This window comes from Pelobates fuscus, chromosome 4 (assembly GCF_036172605.1).
Source record: "Pelobates fuscus isolate aPelFus1 chromosome 4, aPelFus1.pri, whole genome shotgun sequence".
Classification (NCBI taxonomy): Eukaryota; Metazoa; Chordata; class Amphibia; order Anura; family Pelobatidae; genus Pelobates; species Pelobates fuscus.
This window is the reverse complement of record NC_086320.1, coordinates 175,767,363-175,784,549: the sequence shown is the minus strand read 5'-3', so window position 1 is coordinate 175,784,549 and position 17,187 is coordinate 175,767,363. Positions and strand designations below refer to the sequence as shown.

Below are 17,187 nucleotides of genomic sequence, written 5' to 3'. Positions count from 1 at the left end.
CCTCTCCCTATACAACCAAACATTCTGCTAGCTAGATGTTGAGGTTAGGACTCTATCAAATATTCTGTAGTCTGCCCTTTTTACATATATATATCCACATTAAACGTCAGTTGCCACAACTCTGACCATTTTTCTAGTTTACCTAAATCATTACCTCCTGGAACATCAATGATAAGTATTTAGAAAATTAGGCAGACCAGATGGGCTGAATGTTTTTTTTTATCTACCGTCACATTCTATGTTACCTTAGCCCAACATCCAGGGGTTGTTATTATTAATACCCAATTTAATTGTACTCATTTTATTTACCTCAGAAGGATGAAGGGCAGAGTCAACCATGCCAGGCATGGCATGGCATGGCATGTGAATGGGTTTAGTTACATTATATGATCATACATTGCATAAGCCTGCCACAACATCAATGTACCCCATCTTTGGCAGGTCCTACTCTAACAGCCTAATATCTGCTCTTATGAGATTAACCCACTTAATTGGGGGAATAAAAAATCCATCTGGGGCTCTCTGCGGTACAAGGCTAAATAGGGCCCTGGGATGAGGCACCTGTGAAAGGGAGGGGTGCAAAACCAAGAAGTTGCACCCCTTATGGTTGAACAGACATATAGTCAAATTCCAAATTTTGTTTACGTTTTATTTTGATCAAAAGGTGTACATTTGGCTCAGTCCTTCAGGGGTTAATTATAGTTTCCAAGACCAATTGGGTGGCACACGAATTGTTGTTTATGTAAATTCCAAATGCTCCATACTTGATGTAATTCAACAACGGTAGTAACACATAAGACCTTTCACATGGCCTAATGTTTATATATGTATATGTCTCACTTTGTTTTTGGTTGGGCTGTGGCAATTAAAACATTACACAAACCTGTGAAAGACAGCCAGGGGAGTGGCATAGTACTTATAACAGGGATGTACACCTCACCAGCTCATAGCTTTTTGATAGTTTCAGCAAGAACCGACAGAGGTAAGAACACATAAATATTACGTACCATGCATTTATCCTACATTTTGTTTACATCCCTTCTGAAAAGTATGGTCTTTTCAGCGATATTGAAAATATATATATATATAAATTTACATATAAACTAGAGCAGATTAAAATAATATATTTGAATATCACAAGCATGTTTTGATATTTGATTAGGATTGTTCATTGTCTGTAAATTTAATGTCATTTTGCTATTGTGCTCTAAAATTTGAAAGTCTCTTGTAATTCTCCAAAATGTTCAATCTCATGAATATTAATGAGCAAATCTTCTGTTAGGAATGACATTTTAATCATAAAACTAGTATCACATTCATTTAGCCTATTATGTAGATAGATGTTGTGTATGTGATTTGTAAACTAGATTCTGTACATCATTAACTTTTATACTGCGTGTGCTCGTTTGCTTTGTTCTAGTGATATTGCTTAAACAGATGTGTTTGGCGAGCTATTTTTCTAACGCATAGACGTATTGCTCTTGGTAGACCCCACCTGACCTGGAAGAGGCTTGAATAATAAGGAGCCTCTCATTCTGATCTATGGGGTAAAGTGCTATTCAATAAAGCTCAATAAAGTAGTTAATCCCTCAGATGCAGTTTCACTCATCAGATGAAGAGTGGAACTGCACAGTAAACAGATAGCAACACAGCCTAGTACACAGTTTTATAAACCGGGCTTAGTGTACCAATCTCTTCCCAGGAGAATAGTTTTTCATGCAATGTGCTTATGCCACACTAAATTAACTTTCACTCGACATGCTTATAGCTTCAGCAATTTTTGGAAGGAATACAAGAGGGGATAATTATCATATAAGTTTTGAGAAAAGTGACAGATAAAGACCATTATTATTTAGGTCATATTTATTGAAGTGAATTTAAAAGTGATAGATTTTATTTCAGATGGCCACTAAATTTACAGCCACGGGACAAAATCAGAAATCTGTTGAGTTGGTGATAAGATGGTGTTTATTTGCAAAATTGATGGTGAGCTCTCAAAAGAAGCAACAGATGGTAAAATCTGTCTGATTGAATCATGCAAAGAAATTCTCCAAAAATTAGACACTTTGATAAATCTCCCCCATTGTGCAGGATACTGCACTAGAACCTTTCAATGGCATGCCTCCCAACAGTTCCACTTTTGTAGGGACTGTCCTGATTTAAAAAAAAAAAAAAAAAAATTTATCAGTTTTTATTATGACCAACATAAGTAACAGTTTTCTCATGCAGGGGAAAAAGTATATGCACAGTGTACATCCTCTTCTCTCTCCTCTTTTTTTTACCCCTTATTACTCTTTTGTTACATTTTTACTTATGTTTTTATCGGAAATGGAAGTCTTTCATCGCAGGGGAGACAGTCCTGATTTTAGTGTTCTTTCCTGTTATCCTGCTTTAGTTCCCTGATGGCCCACATCTGGGAACACCAGGGAACTGTCTTTGGGCAACACAGTGTGAGCGCATCATTAGACGTGCTTATGCTAGGCAGCAGGCACTAGGACCATGCAGAAAGAGAATCAGCAGTGGTCCCTGCATAGCTCTGATTGTATGGGGCCAGCCAGACAGGCAGTCACACACACCTTTAGTTGGCAGGCCGTCTTCTTTTCTTGGCACACCTGCCTTTACTGGGTGGCAAATGTTATGTGAGTCGCCCCCCCCCCCCCCCCCCAATTGCATACCTTCCAATGCTGGGAGGTATGTAATGGTACACACTTTTTATATTGCCTTTAAAATATATTTTCAGACTTTGGCAAACCTGATAATGAGTATAACTAGGAACTACGTAAACAGAGAAATTGTTGAATACATGGATTATTTATTTACTGTCAATCCCATTACCTTTCCTCTAGAAGCTCATTCTTACCAAATAATAGGATTAATAAAATCTCCCGTATTAAGTAAGGGGAATCACTTCTTTCTGACTAATAAGTAAAGTATTAGTAAAAAGTCTCAAGGATTATGATCAAAAGATTTTGCCCATTTACTCTGGATTTCAGAGTCTGCAAGGTATGAGGTATTGGTAACGCAATAAAAAATTGTTATTATGGTGTTTGGCAAATACACACACACACACACACACACACACACACACACACACACACACACACACATTCACTGACAGATACACATACATTAGCTAACAGAAACACACACACACACAGTCAGATACACACTCACACGCAATAACAGACACACACACTAACATACACGAACAGACACTCACTCACTAACAGACACACACAGTCAGACACACACAGTCAGACACACACAGTCAGACACACACAGTCAGACACACACAGTCAGACACACACAGTCAGACACACACAGTCAGACACACACAGTCAGACACACACAGTCAGACACACACAGTCAGACACACACAGTCAGACACACACAGTCAGACACACACAGTCAGACACACACAGTCAGACACACACAGTCAGACACACACAGTCAGACACACACAGTCAGACACACACAGTCAGACACACACAGTCAGACACACACAGTCAGACACACACAGTCAGACACACACAGTCAGACACACACAGTCAGACACACACAGTCAGACACACACAGTCAGACACACACAGTCAGACACACACAGTCAGACACACACAGTCAGACACACACAGTCAGACACACACAGTCAGACACACACAGTCAGACACACACAGTCAGACACACACAGTCAGACACACACAGTCAGACACACACAGTCAGACACACACAGTCAGACAGACACACACAGTCAGACAGACACACACAGTCAGACAGACACACACAGTCAGACAGACACACACAGTCAGACAGACACACACAGTCAGACACACACACAGTCAGACTCACACACAGTCAGACTCACACTCACTAACAGACACACACTCACTCACTAGCAGACATACACACACACACACACACTCACATTAACACTTTTTTTTTATTTACCCCCCCAGCCTCCTTACATTTGGGAATGCTGGGGGGGGGGGGGGTTCTCTATCTCCCTGGGGTCTAGTGGGGCTGCTGGGCTGGTTGCTGGGCGGCCGGCCGGCGAGGGAGCACTTCCTCTGAGCTGTCTGCTCAGCTCCCTCGCGCACCGCAGAGTGAGGCTAGGAGCTGGAGTATGACGTCATATTCCGGCTCCCAGCCTCACTCTGCGGCACGCAAGGGAGCTGAGCAGACAGCTCAGAGGAAGTGATCCCTCGCCGCCCGCCCGCGCCGCCCGCCAGCCCAGCATGTCAGTTAGCTGCAAGGCTAACAAGGCATTTGCCCTGGGCATTTGGGGGTGACTTTTTTTGCCGCCCCCTGGAAAATGCAGCCCAAGGCAAATGCCTTGTTTGCCTCGCGGCTAAAGCGTCCCTGCTCACACTGTTAAACTACACCTACCATTAAAATTATAGACTTATCATTTCTTTGTCAGTGGACAAACATTTAAAATCAGCAGGGGATCAAATACTTTTTTTCCCTCACTGTAAAGGTGCCTATGACACATATGCATGGCATTTTTGCCACACATACACAGCACTCTCAATGTTGGCAGACTTTGTTGGCTGGCAGGTAGGGTAGCTTGCAATGACCCCTCTGCAGTTCTGCTCTCTGTTTGGAGCCATGCTTATCTACCTTACAGTGTTGAGAGGTATAGTTGTGTCAATGTTCCTCGTGGTTTAACAGACCAACTACTGTTTGATATTTAAATGGGCACTATAGGCATCTAGACACTTCATCTCATTGAAGTAGCCTGGGTGCACTGTCCCAGTATGCTTAGCCCTGCAAGTGAGAACATTGCAGTTTTAGAGACAATACAAGGTTTTCATTGCAGGGTTAAAACTGCCTCTAGTGGCTGATTCCAAGACAGCCATTACAGGCGCTTACTGCAATTTCACGGAGGTTAATTCTGTGAAATGAAGCTGAATGTCCTCACGATTTGACTACAAAGAGTTTTCATTAATGAGGCAAGCTGTATCAAGTTGAATAACAAACTCAGTTCTGGCGCATAGCCCTATCATATGAAAGCACAATATCATATACATCACCTAACATTTTAAAAATGCATTGTTATACATGTAGTAATAAAGCACTTTCACTTTTAGACTTCTGAAAAATGTCCTCTTTATTAGCAACTATTGTCAACCTTGTATTTAATGAATTCACAGTTTAAACAATGTGATTTTATGTTCTGCTTCATGGAGGTCAGAGCAGAACAGAACATTTTGTCCGCTTTTGTAAAGACTTCACCTGCATTAGATCTAATTTTAGAGAGCAAACAAAGCTAATACATTGGCCAGACAACACTGAACAGACGACAAGTGAAATAGCCCTCTCTTTAGTTAATCCTGCTCAGATGTTAAGCTACTTTTAGCTCACTTGTCCCATTCCAGAGAGGACCTATACTATTTACGTGCCAAACTGAACTATCAAAGGTCAGTCTAGACCCAAATGTAAGCAAGTTCCCTCTGCATGACTAATACAGCAACCATAGACGATTGTTTTAGACCTTGCTAAACCTCATCAATAAAGTGTCGCATAGACCCCTCTAGATACAGTGAGCACGGGGTCCACGTCTGAAATACCCGTTTTAACATATTTTTGCAAACAAAGCTGAAAATCATTTTGCATTATGTTGACTACAGTAGAGGACAGGTAATATGTTAGTCACAGCTGTAAACATTACATGTGTTATGGTAATTAACAGGTCAAGGAATGTCACCACCCAGCATCTAGCGTGTTTCATAAATAAGGAGAAGCCTGTCAGATGGCTCTTGTAGTGATTTTATGAATCCTTTTGGGGAGAATAAATTAATACCAAAATGTACTCACAAATTAAACATATTTACAACTCAATTTCATTCAATAATTTATAGAGTGAAAACGGTTTGATTACTTTTAATAAATTAATGCTGTAACCAGACATTTTATTTGGATTTTTATATAGCACCTCTAAACAGCAAACTAATAAAACATGGGTGCATACTGAGTGGCTTAACACAAGATGATTGGGAGGGGCGGGCTGGGAAGGGGGGCAGGGAGGCAATTGCCCCCCAGGCCGCCCTAAACCCAGGGCCGCCTGCATCTAGCAAAAAAAGGAAAAATCTGAATCCCCTGCCTCTGGATCCGGCACTGCCTCTGGCTCTCTCCCTGCCTTTGGCTCTGGCTCCGGCCCTGCCTCTGGCTCCGGCCCTGCCTCTGGCCCTGGCTCTGCCTCTGGCTCCGGCCCTGTCTCTGTCTGTGGCTCTGGCTCTGGCTTCGGCCCTGTCTCTGTCTGTGGCTCTGCCTCTGGCTCCGGCCCTGTCTGTGGCTCTGCCTCTGGCTCCGGCCCTGTCTGTGGCTCTGCCTCTGGCTCCGGCCCTGTCTGTGGCTCTGCCTCTGGCTCCGGCCCTGTCTGTGGCTCTGCCTCTGGCTCCGGCCCTGTCTGTGGCTCTGCCTCTGGCTCCGGCCCTGTCTGTGGCTCTGCCTCTGGCTCCGGCCCTGTCTGTGGCTCTGCCTCTGGCTCCGGCCCTGTCTGTGGCTCTGCCTCTGGCTCCGGCCCTGTCTCTGGCTCTGGCTCTGGCTCTGGCTCTGGCTCTGGCTCTGCCTCTGCCTCTGCCTCTGCCTCTGCCTCTGCCTCTGGCTCTGGCTCTGGCTCCGGCCCTGTCTCTGTCTGTGGCTCTGCCTCTGGCTCCGGCCCTGTCTCTGTCTGTGGCTCTGGCTCTGGCTTCGGCCCTGTCTCTGTCTGTGGCTCTGCCTCTGGCTCCGGCCCTGTCTGTGGCTCTGCCTCTGGCTCCGGCCCTGTCTGTGGCTCTGCCTCTGGCTCCGGCCCTGTCTCTGGCTCTGCCTCTGGCTCCGGCCCTGTCTCTGGCTCTGGCTCTGGCTCTGGCTCTGGCTCTGTCTCTGGCTCTGTCTCTGGCTCTGTCTCTGGCTCTGTCTCTGGCTCTGGCTCTGTCTCTGTCTCTGTCTCTGCCTCTGTCTCTGCCTCTGCCTCTGTCTCTGTCTCTGCCTCTGTCTCTGTCTCTGTCTCTGTCTCTGTCTCTGTCTCTGTCTCTGTCTCTGTCTCTGCCTCTGCCTCTGGCTCTGCCTCTGCCTCTGCCTCTGCCTCTGGCTCTGGCTCTGGCTCTGGCTCTGGCTCTGGCTCTGGCTCTGGCTCTGGCTCTGGTCCTGCCTCGAGCCGAGGACTCAGATTTTTCAACTTACCTCACTCTCCGTGCAGCCTGCAGTCAGTGGAGTCGGGCGGCGCTCCGGATGATGTCAGTAGTAGGGGGCGTGACTTTCACTGCTCTTCTCACAGGACCGCTGGGGAGTCTGGGAGAAGAGCAGAGGAAGTCACGCCCCTTCCTCCTGACATCATCCGGAGAGGCCGAATTCACTGGCTGCTGCTGCTGTATGCTGGCTGCTGCCCACCCCTCCCTGTCCTAAGGTAAGACTCAGGGAGGCTCAGCCCTGTCCCCTTAGTCAGCCCCTGTCCCCTTCCTCAGCCCCTGTCCCCTTCCTCAGCCCCTGTCCCCTTCCTTAGCCCCTATCCTCCTGCTTCAGCCCCTATCCTCCTTCCTCAGCCCCTGTCCCCCCTCCTCAGCCCCTGTCCCACCTTTTCCCTGCTCCTTTCCCCCCTCTCAGCTTCTGCCCCCTTACTCAGCCCCATGCCCCCACACCGCATCCCCACTACAGCTCATCTCCCTCAATTGCAACCCATATCACCCACACCACAGTCCCTTTCCCAAATTGTAGCCATCAACCTGCTTCATCCCCTATCTCCCCCCCCCCCACCCTACATTTCCTAAACCCCCAATTACAGCTTATACCCTCCACTACAGCTCTGTCCCCTTACTCAGCCCCTGTCTACTGGTTTTAAAAGTGTAAAGTTTGGGTGTATGTGTGCAGGGGAGGGCTGGCAGCCTTAGGCCTGGGGGGCAAAACCAGTCAAGTGGCCCATTGCGCCACCAAATCAGTTCACCATCCATGCCCACCTTTTTCACCCCTTTTTGACATCATCTTCCGGTTCCGGTATCAGTACGCGACGTGCGAGGGAGCTGAACAGGAAGCACTCAGGGGAGAGTGCTCCCTCGCGCGCCCGCCAACCGGCCTGCTGACAGCCCGCCCGGTGATACCACTGGACCCCAGGGAATCTCCTCAGCACTCCCAAAGGTAGGGAGGCTGGGGGGATTAATTTTTGTTTTAAAAATGTGTGAGTGTGGGGGGCGGGGCTTAGCGGGCGCTCAGCACAGGCGCCATTTCTGGAGCTCCACGAGCCTCGCACTGAAAAACGGGACTTACCCGCTAACCCACCGGGCAAACACCGACGGGCACACCTCCATCGGCTGCAGGAACCCGAGAGGCACGCTCCGATGCCTTTTTTTCACCCGACGGGCACAAAATCAAAACGACGGCCTCCCAAGGCCTTTCACACAGTCGGCCTGAGAACCACGCCGCACACTTCCGCAGCCTGGTGGGACCCGGACTGGCTCACACCCGACCTCCAACAAACAGAGGTACAAGGGACAGGAGAGATGGGCAGAAAATCCCATAAATCACAGGCACATGCCCCCCAAGATACACAGGACATAGGCATGCTGCTCCAACGTCCACGGCCACACACAGAGCAGGAACAGGCTGAGACAGAGGCCTGTGCCCACCAGGGGCAGGAAGGGGTGAGTGACACTGCACAAAAGTCACCCCTAGCGGAGACCCAAACCACGCATACCCCGACTACCTCAGAACCTGCGACCAGACAGGACATGGACAACTTGTTTGACCGCATCCAAAAGCTCTTTGCTGCCGACATAGCCGCGGTGCGGACTGAAGTACGGGCAGTAACCGCCCGGGTCCAGGCAACAGACGCAACTATAGCCGACTTACAATGCCAAATTGCGGCAGTAGGAGACTCTGTCGCTCGGCTGCAGACACAGCACTCTGACACCTCCCACAGAATAGATGCACTTGACGAAAGGACACACCAGAAAAATATAAAGATCAGGGGAGTAGCAGAAACAGTGTCAAACGAGGAACTGCCACACCTCATCAGGAGAATGGTGACTAAGTTACTCCCAGCGAAACTAGCCAAGCAATTCACACAAGATGGGGCATACCGCATCGCCAAGTCCCCTAGGGCACCACCCGCAGCTCCAAGAGACATAATACTGCGCTGTGGCACGAGACAAGACAAACAAGCCTTACTAAGAGCTATGCATAAGCAGTCACCTCTGGACTTTGAGAATCACAAGATCTCACTGTTTCAGGATCTCCTCCGCTCCACCCTACTATGGAGAAATTCTATGAAACCCATCACCCAACGGCTACAAGAGGCTGGCATACAATACCGCTGGACTACGCCCAGAACCCTTACAGCACTCACAGAAGGAGGACAACTCAAGGCCACAGACGTGGCAGAGGCGGCCACCTTCCTGGCAGCCGTCGGTATCAGCGATGACCCGCAGGAGCGGAGGGCCCGAACCACTTCTGGGACTTGGGACATGGACAATATAACCCATTTTACTCCCCGGAATGGACAGGGAGCAGTTACATAATGTGACACCTTACTCTACTTTACACTTTGTTACAAATTGCTAAGTTCAGACTTCTGTTCCTTTTGTTTTACACTCGCCACCCCGTTCTCACCTGTTCCCAACACCTTGACTGCACTGACCTGACTGGAGCTCCAAAATAACCTGTGCTAAAGATACCCTAGCGACGACACTCATGGTGTTCACCGCAAAATGATCTCACGACACTTTCCTCCCCCCCATACATCCCCTGTGGTGGGGCATTATGCAAAAGCCTATGCACACTGGGACACACTCTAATGCCTTTACACTCTGACAGCAACCATTGCACACTACCGGTTGATGTAGGCTTTGGGTTCCCACGCACTCACTAGGTCTCACTAAATACATGCATACCCCACAGCAGGAGATGTAGACCATTGGATACACACTGGCCCTAAACAGACCGGTCTGGCTCCCAATAGCCGACTATAACACCCCCTCGAGGGCACTACACCTAGACGCCATACAACCACGGGAGCCCTTCACGCTAGACTTTAATTTAGATAAATAATTTGACTGTTAGTCCAACGGTTAGTTACTCCTGACTCCTTTATTACGCCTAATTACTATATAAAAATGTGCAATGTTTATACAAGCCATGCTTTGTTCTACTATGTATGTCAATAATTAACTTGCCCGTGCTGTCGTGGCATTGCAAGTGCGCATGTTACTGAGTTGATGCACAAAAAAATAAAGAATTAAAAAAAAAAGTGTGTGTGTGTGTGTGTTAGTGTGTGTGTGTGTGTGTGTTAGTTTTTGTCAGTGTGTGTTAGTTTGTGTGTGTCAGTGAGTGTGTTAGTTTGTGTGCGTCTGTTAATGAGTCTGTTTGGTGTCTGTTAGTGAGTGTGTATGTATGTCTGTCACTGAGTGTGTGTCTGTCAGTGAGTGTGTGTCTGTCAGTGAGTGTGTGTCTGTCAGTGAGTGTGTGTCTGTCAGTGAGTGTGTGTCTGTCAGTGAGTGTGTGTCTGTTAGCTAGTGTGTATGCGTCTGTTCATGAGAGTGTGTGTGTGTGTGTGTGTGTGTGTGTGTGTGTGTGTCTTCAGCACTTGCCTTTCTCCAGCACCGGACTCCCTTGGCGCTGGGGATCTCTCCGCCCCGAACCGCCTCTCAAGAGCCATGCGCGCATTCAAACCGCCCATAGGAAAGCATTACTCAATGCTTTCCTATGGATGTTCAGCGTCTTCTCACTGTGATTTTCACAGTGAGAATCGCGGAAGCTCCTCTAGCGGCTGTCAATGAGACAGCCACTAGAGGCTGGATTAACCCTCAATGAAACATAGCAGTTTCTCTGAAACTGCTATGTTTTCAGCTGCAGGGTTAAAACTAGAGGGGCCTGGCACCCAGACCACTTCATTGAGCTGATGTGAACTGGGTGTCTGTAGTGGTCCTTTAAGTGTATGTGTATCTGCATGCACTGGCGTGCATACCGCGTTCGCAGGGGTCGCAGCCCTGCGACCAGGTGCCCGCTGCCATGTGTTGCGGCTCCGGCAAGAGGGGGAGGTGCACGGATCAGTTTTCGCACCGGGTTCCCATGGGTTGTGTTTACGCCACTGGACTGACTATAATGTGTCATCACTGTGAGACATCAGAATACTGATAATACGTATTTGATGAATTGTAAACATATGCTGGATTTCTCCTGTAACCCTTCCCTTTTTGTTCTCTGTACCCTATTAGTACTTTTAAAAAAACTAATAAACTACAAATTGAAAAAATAAAATCATAGTAAATGAGCAAAAGATAAAGAAAACTTGACAGATTTACTGAATATAAGATGTAAAATGTCAGCGACACTTTGTTAAATCTCCCTCAAAGTGTCCCTGGAATTTTGTTTTACAAATGTTGGTAGGCTAGAAGAGTAACTCCTACCAATCTTGGACAGGCCAAGACATGTGCATTGCAGAGCTGCCCTGAGATAACATGGTTCCACACTGCACTATGTTAGTAGCATTGGGCAACATGGTGTTTATTGCACAATGCGACAACAGCCCTCCATGAGATACATTATTGAAAACTTAATCATGCAGGATGTATACATTAACACACATTGTCATAAATGAGAACTGAATTTCAAAATTTGGGTATAAACAGTTGATTTATAGAAATGTTTTATTTATAGTTTACTATTTGGACATATGTGGATTTTTTTTTTTACTAACCCTGAGTTTCTGTATTTCCCTTTCTTGCCTAGATTTCCTATTCAGTGATGGACATATGCGTGGCAAACAACCAATTTGCTATAGATGTTTTAAGAGAAGTTAGCCAACAATTTGTTGAACAAAATGTGATTTTCTCGCCACTGAGCATTTTTTTGACCATGCTAATGGCATATGTTGGAGCTGGGGGAAAAACCGCTGCACAGATGGAGGAGGTAAGTTAAATGCTGCAACATTATTACCATTACTTTTATTTGGAGATGCGGCAAAGGCATTGAGATGTTCAAGAGTGAGTCCTTTATCTGCATCCCAATTAAAGTTCCAGAATAGCAAAACAAAGCACAGGTCTCTTGCCTAATACATTTTTTTTTTTTTAAACATGTTTTATAGTAACAAACAATAGAGGTATGACCTAAAACTCTTGTTAGTCTGGTACAGCTTATACTTTTATGCTGCTGCCTCTTGCCTGACATGGCTGGTGCAAGGATTTTTGGCCAATCTTTGGCCCTTTGTTTTTATCCTAATTAGCATTGTTTCCTCCCTTCTTTTTTTTTTTTTTTTTTACCTTTCATGGAGTGGGTTTGCTCTCTAGTTTTCCAGTAGGGGCTGAAATCATGAGCTCATTGGGGGTTGCGACCACGCTCCCTGGTCTTGGGTGCTATCTCTTCTCCAAGTGTTAAGCACTCTAATTCTCCTTCCAGTCACTGTTATTGCTTCTTTCTGAATGATTCATTCACTAAGCAATGGAATAAAGTATAAATGTCTCCAGCAATCTGCTTCCCTGAAGGTACAGACTACCCAAGTCCATAAATCCACACACTTGATAGTCAGGAAGATTTTACAAAGTGCACAGCAGGATGGATGGCCTAGAGTTAATCAAAGCAGAGACTACTTCATCCTTGGAAGGTTATATGGAATGGCATGCAGATCCCTCACATACTGCAGCATTTATACAGCTTTATCAGTCATTACAGCCCCACTTGCTTTAACCCCTTAAGGACCAAACTTCTTGAATAAAAGGGAATCATTACATGTCACACATGTCATGTGTCCTTAAGGGGTTAAAGAGGCACTATGGGCAACAACACAATGTAGGCTCATCTTGAGGAATCTTTCTCTATATAGTTTTGTTAAAAATGTTTTGCAGCTTTCTGCAGCATGAGCTTACCTTCATAACTATGCCCCTTTCATACAATGTGGGAACTGGCAACTCAATGTGAGCTGAGCTGCTGAGAGACAGAGGCTGCAGACGGGAGAATTCATGTATGTACGTAGTGGGGAATCTTGATGCAGCATAATAACAGAGAACTATTCCACCTACCACCCAAATAATGGCAGACAACATAGTATGGATGAAACAAGCCACAGCATTTATGATCACATATTATAAATACTGTATAACACATCCATAATTTATTTTAATCTTTATCTTTACTTGATATAAACATCAAACGTCAAACATAAATAGTCATAACTTAACAAATAAGTTAACATATAGTGTCATACAGTATAACCCAAACGTCTTTGCCAATATACTGACCATGGGCCTATGTACCACTTCTGCTCACCTTCCCCCTCGGCATAAATTCCTTTTCCTTCCAATGCTTACCACCAGCCGACCTTTTCCTCGCTCGGTGGGCACGTCCAAACAGGTAACCTAAGGTTAACCCTTTAGAGCAGGGGAGGTTGAGAACTGAAACTTGACCACCTCATTCCACGTATTAACATAACCGCCTAAAACTTTATTGGAAGGACATACCCCCGGCTAGCTGTGACTAAATATACCAATGGGGCAGGAGGGAGGGAAGCTGTTTGCTGGCCAAAATCCCAAGTGGCACTGAGGTAAAACCACCCCCACCAAACTCACAGACCACATAATCCCACCCACACATTCATACACAACCAATCACACGCATCCATCCCCACACTCATACATGTGCCCCTGTCCGCTTAGCTGTGCTATCTCCCCAGGGCCTGGACACCTTATTGAGGCATTATATATGTCTGTTTTTTTTTTGTTTTGTTTTTTACTGTATTATAGTTTCTTTCACTTGTCCTGTGAGTCCGCTGCAAGGAACACAAACACAATTATCCTCCAGCTCCTATCCTACAAAATTGTGTAGAGCAGCGGTAGGCAACCTCTGGCACTCCAGATGCTGTGGACTCGCATATCTCATAATGTTCTTACAGCTATAATCCTGGCAAAGCATCAAGGGAGTTGTAGTTAACAATATCTAGAGTGACAAAGTTGCCTACTCCTGGTACAGAGTCTGGAAATACTCTCTATGCTCTTTAAATGCCTGCCATCCCTGCATTTAGTATTCACAATACCTTTTCCTAGCATATTTCAAAAATGGCTTTGCCACCTCAGACTTACTTTTCTCCTATAGTTTCCTCTTCTCTTCCTCTTTCAGAATCTCTTCTTTCCTTGATTTTTAGCAATTTCTCTTTAATACATAAAACAAATTATGGACTACTAACAAGCAACAATAGAAAAAGTAAGTTTAAATACCTTTTAACAACATTCTGAAGGGATGCAGTCACCAAAATGTGTACTCCATCACTATAGTGTTCTCTTAAACCACACGCTTTGTCAAGATTTTCCAAGTACACGAAAAATGCATAACACAAAGTAATCCCTAGGAAAAGAAAAGGTGATAGAGCCATTTTAATAGCAGAAATGTCTCCAACTGTTACCTGTTTTCCTTTATGTAGTTAATCTCAGTGCAATCAAATCCTTGCACTGTGCCTGCTCTCTGTATTACGCCCTCTTTATGGCAAACTCCGTATTATACGCTAGTCTTTTACCTAGTGCTATGAATTATGTGCTCTGGGGGAGAGTAAGCTTTGATGAAAAAGTGTAATGCACAACAAGCCTAGTTTAAGGTTCTGGAGAATAATAGGGATATAATCCTAATGTAGTTTTTCCCCACCTGGAAACGCATATTATTTCAGGGTAAATTTTAAACTAAGTCACCCTTTCAGGCTTGGTGTGCATTTTGCCTTTCCTCTACCGCTGTGCATCAACAGCAGCTTTATTGTGATAATCATTTGGTACATTTCTGACAAGATGAGGCAAAACAATTATTTTGTTGGATATTGATGTAAAGACTGCTGATACAAAGAAGCGTTGATCTCTGGCAGGGATTCAGTTTGCAAAATATGTTTATATTTGTGACTATATATTGCATTGCTCCAGATCTGAATATATACTGACTGTGATAGTGCTGAAACACTCATAGAGACGCATTACGTCACTGTGACTGGCTCCAAAACAGATCTGGATGAGAAATGACAGTCTGAAGAAACCCAGAGGGGGAATATGGTATTTATGTTTAAAAATTCACAAACCTATTTATACAACTACAAAGTAGTTATGAATAAGTAACAAATGCAGATAATATGTAAGAGTAGTCATATGAAGCACAGCCAGTCCCATTCATCTCAATGCAAATATACTATTTATGATTTGTTTTCCTTGCAGAGATTATTTATTATTATTATTATTTATAAATTGCCATCATTTCTATATTTTTTGCAATTATTTTTGTAACCATACTGCATTGTAAAGCTAGCTAGTTTGCTGTAGTCTGTAATAATTGCATGGCATTGTGTTATTAATTTATTGTTAGTACTAATATGAAGATTTTTCACAAGCAACATTTTTTTTTCAATATTCATTTTAGGTGCTTCAAATTTCTGATATTAAAAATGTTACTATGAAGTGCCGAGATCTTTTGGATGAGCTTAAACAAAGCGAAAATAATTACAATCTAACTAATATCAACAAATTATTTGGAGAACAGACATACCATTTTCTTCCAGTAAGAAACCATTCACATATAGTATGACAAACAAAACAGATAAATGTATGATTATATGATTTGTACATTTATATGATTTGGATTTAGAATCTGTTGGATTTGTATAACTAGGTATCATTATTCCTTATTAATCAAAGAATCAAGGTGAAAATTTAGAGCTACAAAATCAAGTGCTCTTTTTATCTTTATGTTCGTATACTTTAAACTATGCCTAACTTTATAATATGCTTCATGTCAGTGGTATAAGCAGACCTGCTCCAAGCATTCTGCCTTCAAAGCACAGCCTTAGTAGTCTATATTTTCTTTTATTACAAACAAAATGATGAAGGGTGTCAAGAGTGTAGATATTTCAAAACTGTGTTCAAACATGTGCACTTTCAAATCTGATCAAATGTATTATCAATAATTTATCGGACTTTTTTGCTTACTGGAAATTGATCATCTTATTTCATACCAAAAAATTAACGAAGAAACACTGAATCCTCTGAGATAAGGGAGAGGAGTAGCACGTATTTTAATAAGCAATATCCCTTATCTGTAATTAAATAAAACTTCAACAATGGTGGATTAAAAAAAAATACTCAAATGACAGCTGGAAAGAATGTACAATTAAAATTAACCATCTGCTCCCTCCTCCCCCTAAAAAAGCACATACAATCTACCCCAGAAGGGAGCAATGTACAACTGCTGCGTAGAATATTTGTATGTGAAAGATAATTTTATAGCAGAGCCGACACAACTATATCATATTACATTGTATTGCTTAATTGTTGTAGTTTTACAGAAGGCTATGCCTTATGATATTCTCAATCTTCCTCTATGCTATATTACTAAGCTTTCTACTGTATGTAGGTTACAGTAGCATAGCATTGGGGTTGTGTAGTCCATTGGCACACTCTAGTGGAAACATTTTAAAACTGCAACAACTTTGCAATAGGAAACAACTATGAGTCAGCGCTAACAAATCCAAATAAAAATAAAGAGAATGAAGGCAGCAACCTTAAACAAAGGCTCCCTCAAAAGCCCTTGAAGACGATTAGAGAAAAATAAAAGGTAAAGTTGGGCTGCACCACAATGTAAGGATAAAAGATAGTCTTATCTCAGTATTGAGTCTAGATACATAGAACTGAAGTCCAATGTAGATCTCTGGATCCAGGGGATAGCAATCCTTGCACTTTTCCAAGTGTCCATATATATACAAAGGGGCGATAAGAGATGAGAAAAATAATGGTGCAGAATGTTCACCAGGGTGTGGATATGATAATAAAGTAATAAAGTTTCACTCACATTCAATAGAGCTTAAGCCAGCTCTGGTGTGTGTATAGCATACAGCAGTATAATCCCCGCTTATGGGATATATGGTGAGTGTTTTTTGTTGATGGAAGTATCGGGGACCCCGTTTAAATGTATTTTATTGTTTTTTACTTTAATTAATAGATTTTGGTCACTTTACTTTTACTTGTACCAATATCTTTTATTATCTGACCTTTTTATAATGGCCTGGCACCAACTACTTTTATTCTCCATACTCCAAAGAATCCCAGGTGCAGATCATACCACTGATGCTATTGTCATAGAGCAGTTAGCCTGCTCTACCTTTGTGAGTATATTTTTAATTACACCTTATTAGCTATTATTATTATTTTATTGTGAGCACTATTGTTGCCTTTTACTTGTCTTTTGGGTTCCTGATACTAC

At 43.8% G+C, this 17,187-nt stretch overlaps 2 protein-coding genes across 2 annotated transcripts in view; both read left to right on the top strand.

Annotated features, from left to right (window-relative positions):
- Positions 1–17,187, top strand: part of LOC134608734 (leukocyte elastase inhibitor-like) — a 481,333-nt gene that overhangs the window by 55,878 nt on the left and 408,268 nt on the right. The window lies entirely within an intron of this gene.
- LOC134608729 (serpin B8-like) overlaps positions 971–17,187 on the top strand; it is a 28,357-nt gene continuing 12,140 nt past the window's right edge. The window contains exons 1-3 of the mRNA XM_063451791.1: positions 971–982; positions 11,701–11,880; positions 15,352–15,489. Of these exons, the coding sequence (XP_063307861.1) occupies positions 11,716–11,880; positions 15,352–15,489 (303 nt within the window). The 5' untranslated portion in view covers positions 971–982; positions 11,701–11,715. The remainder of the gene's footprint in view (positions 983–11,700; positions 11,881–15,351; positions 15,490–17,187) is intronic.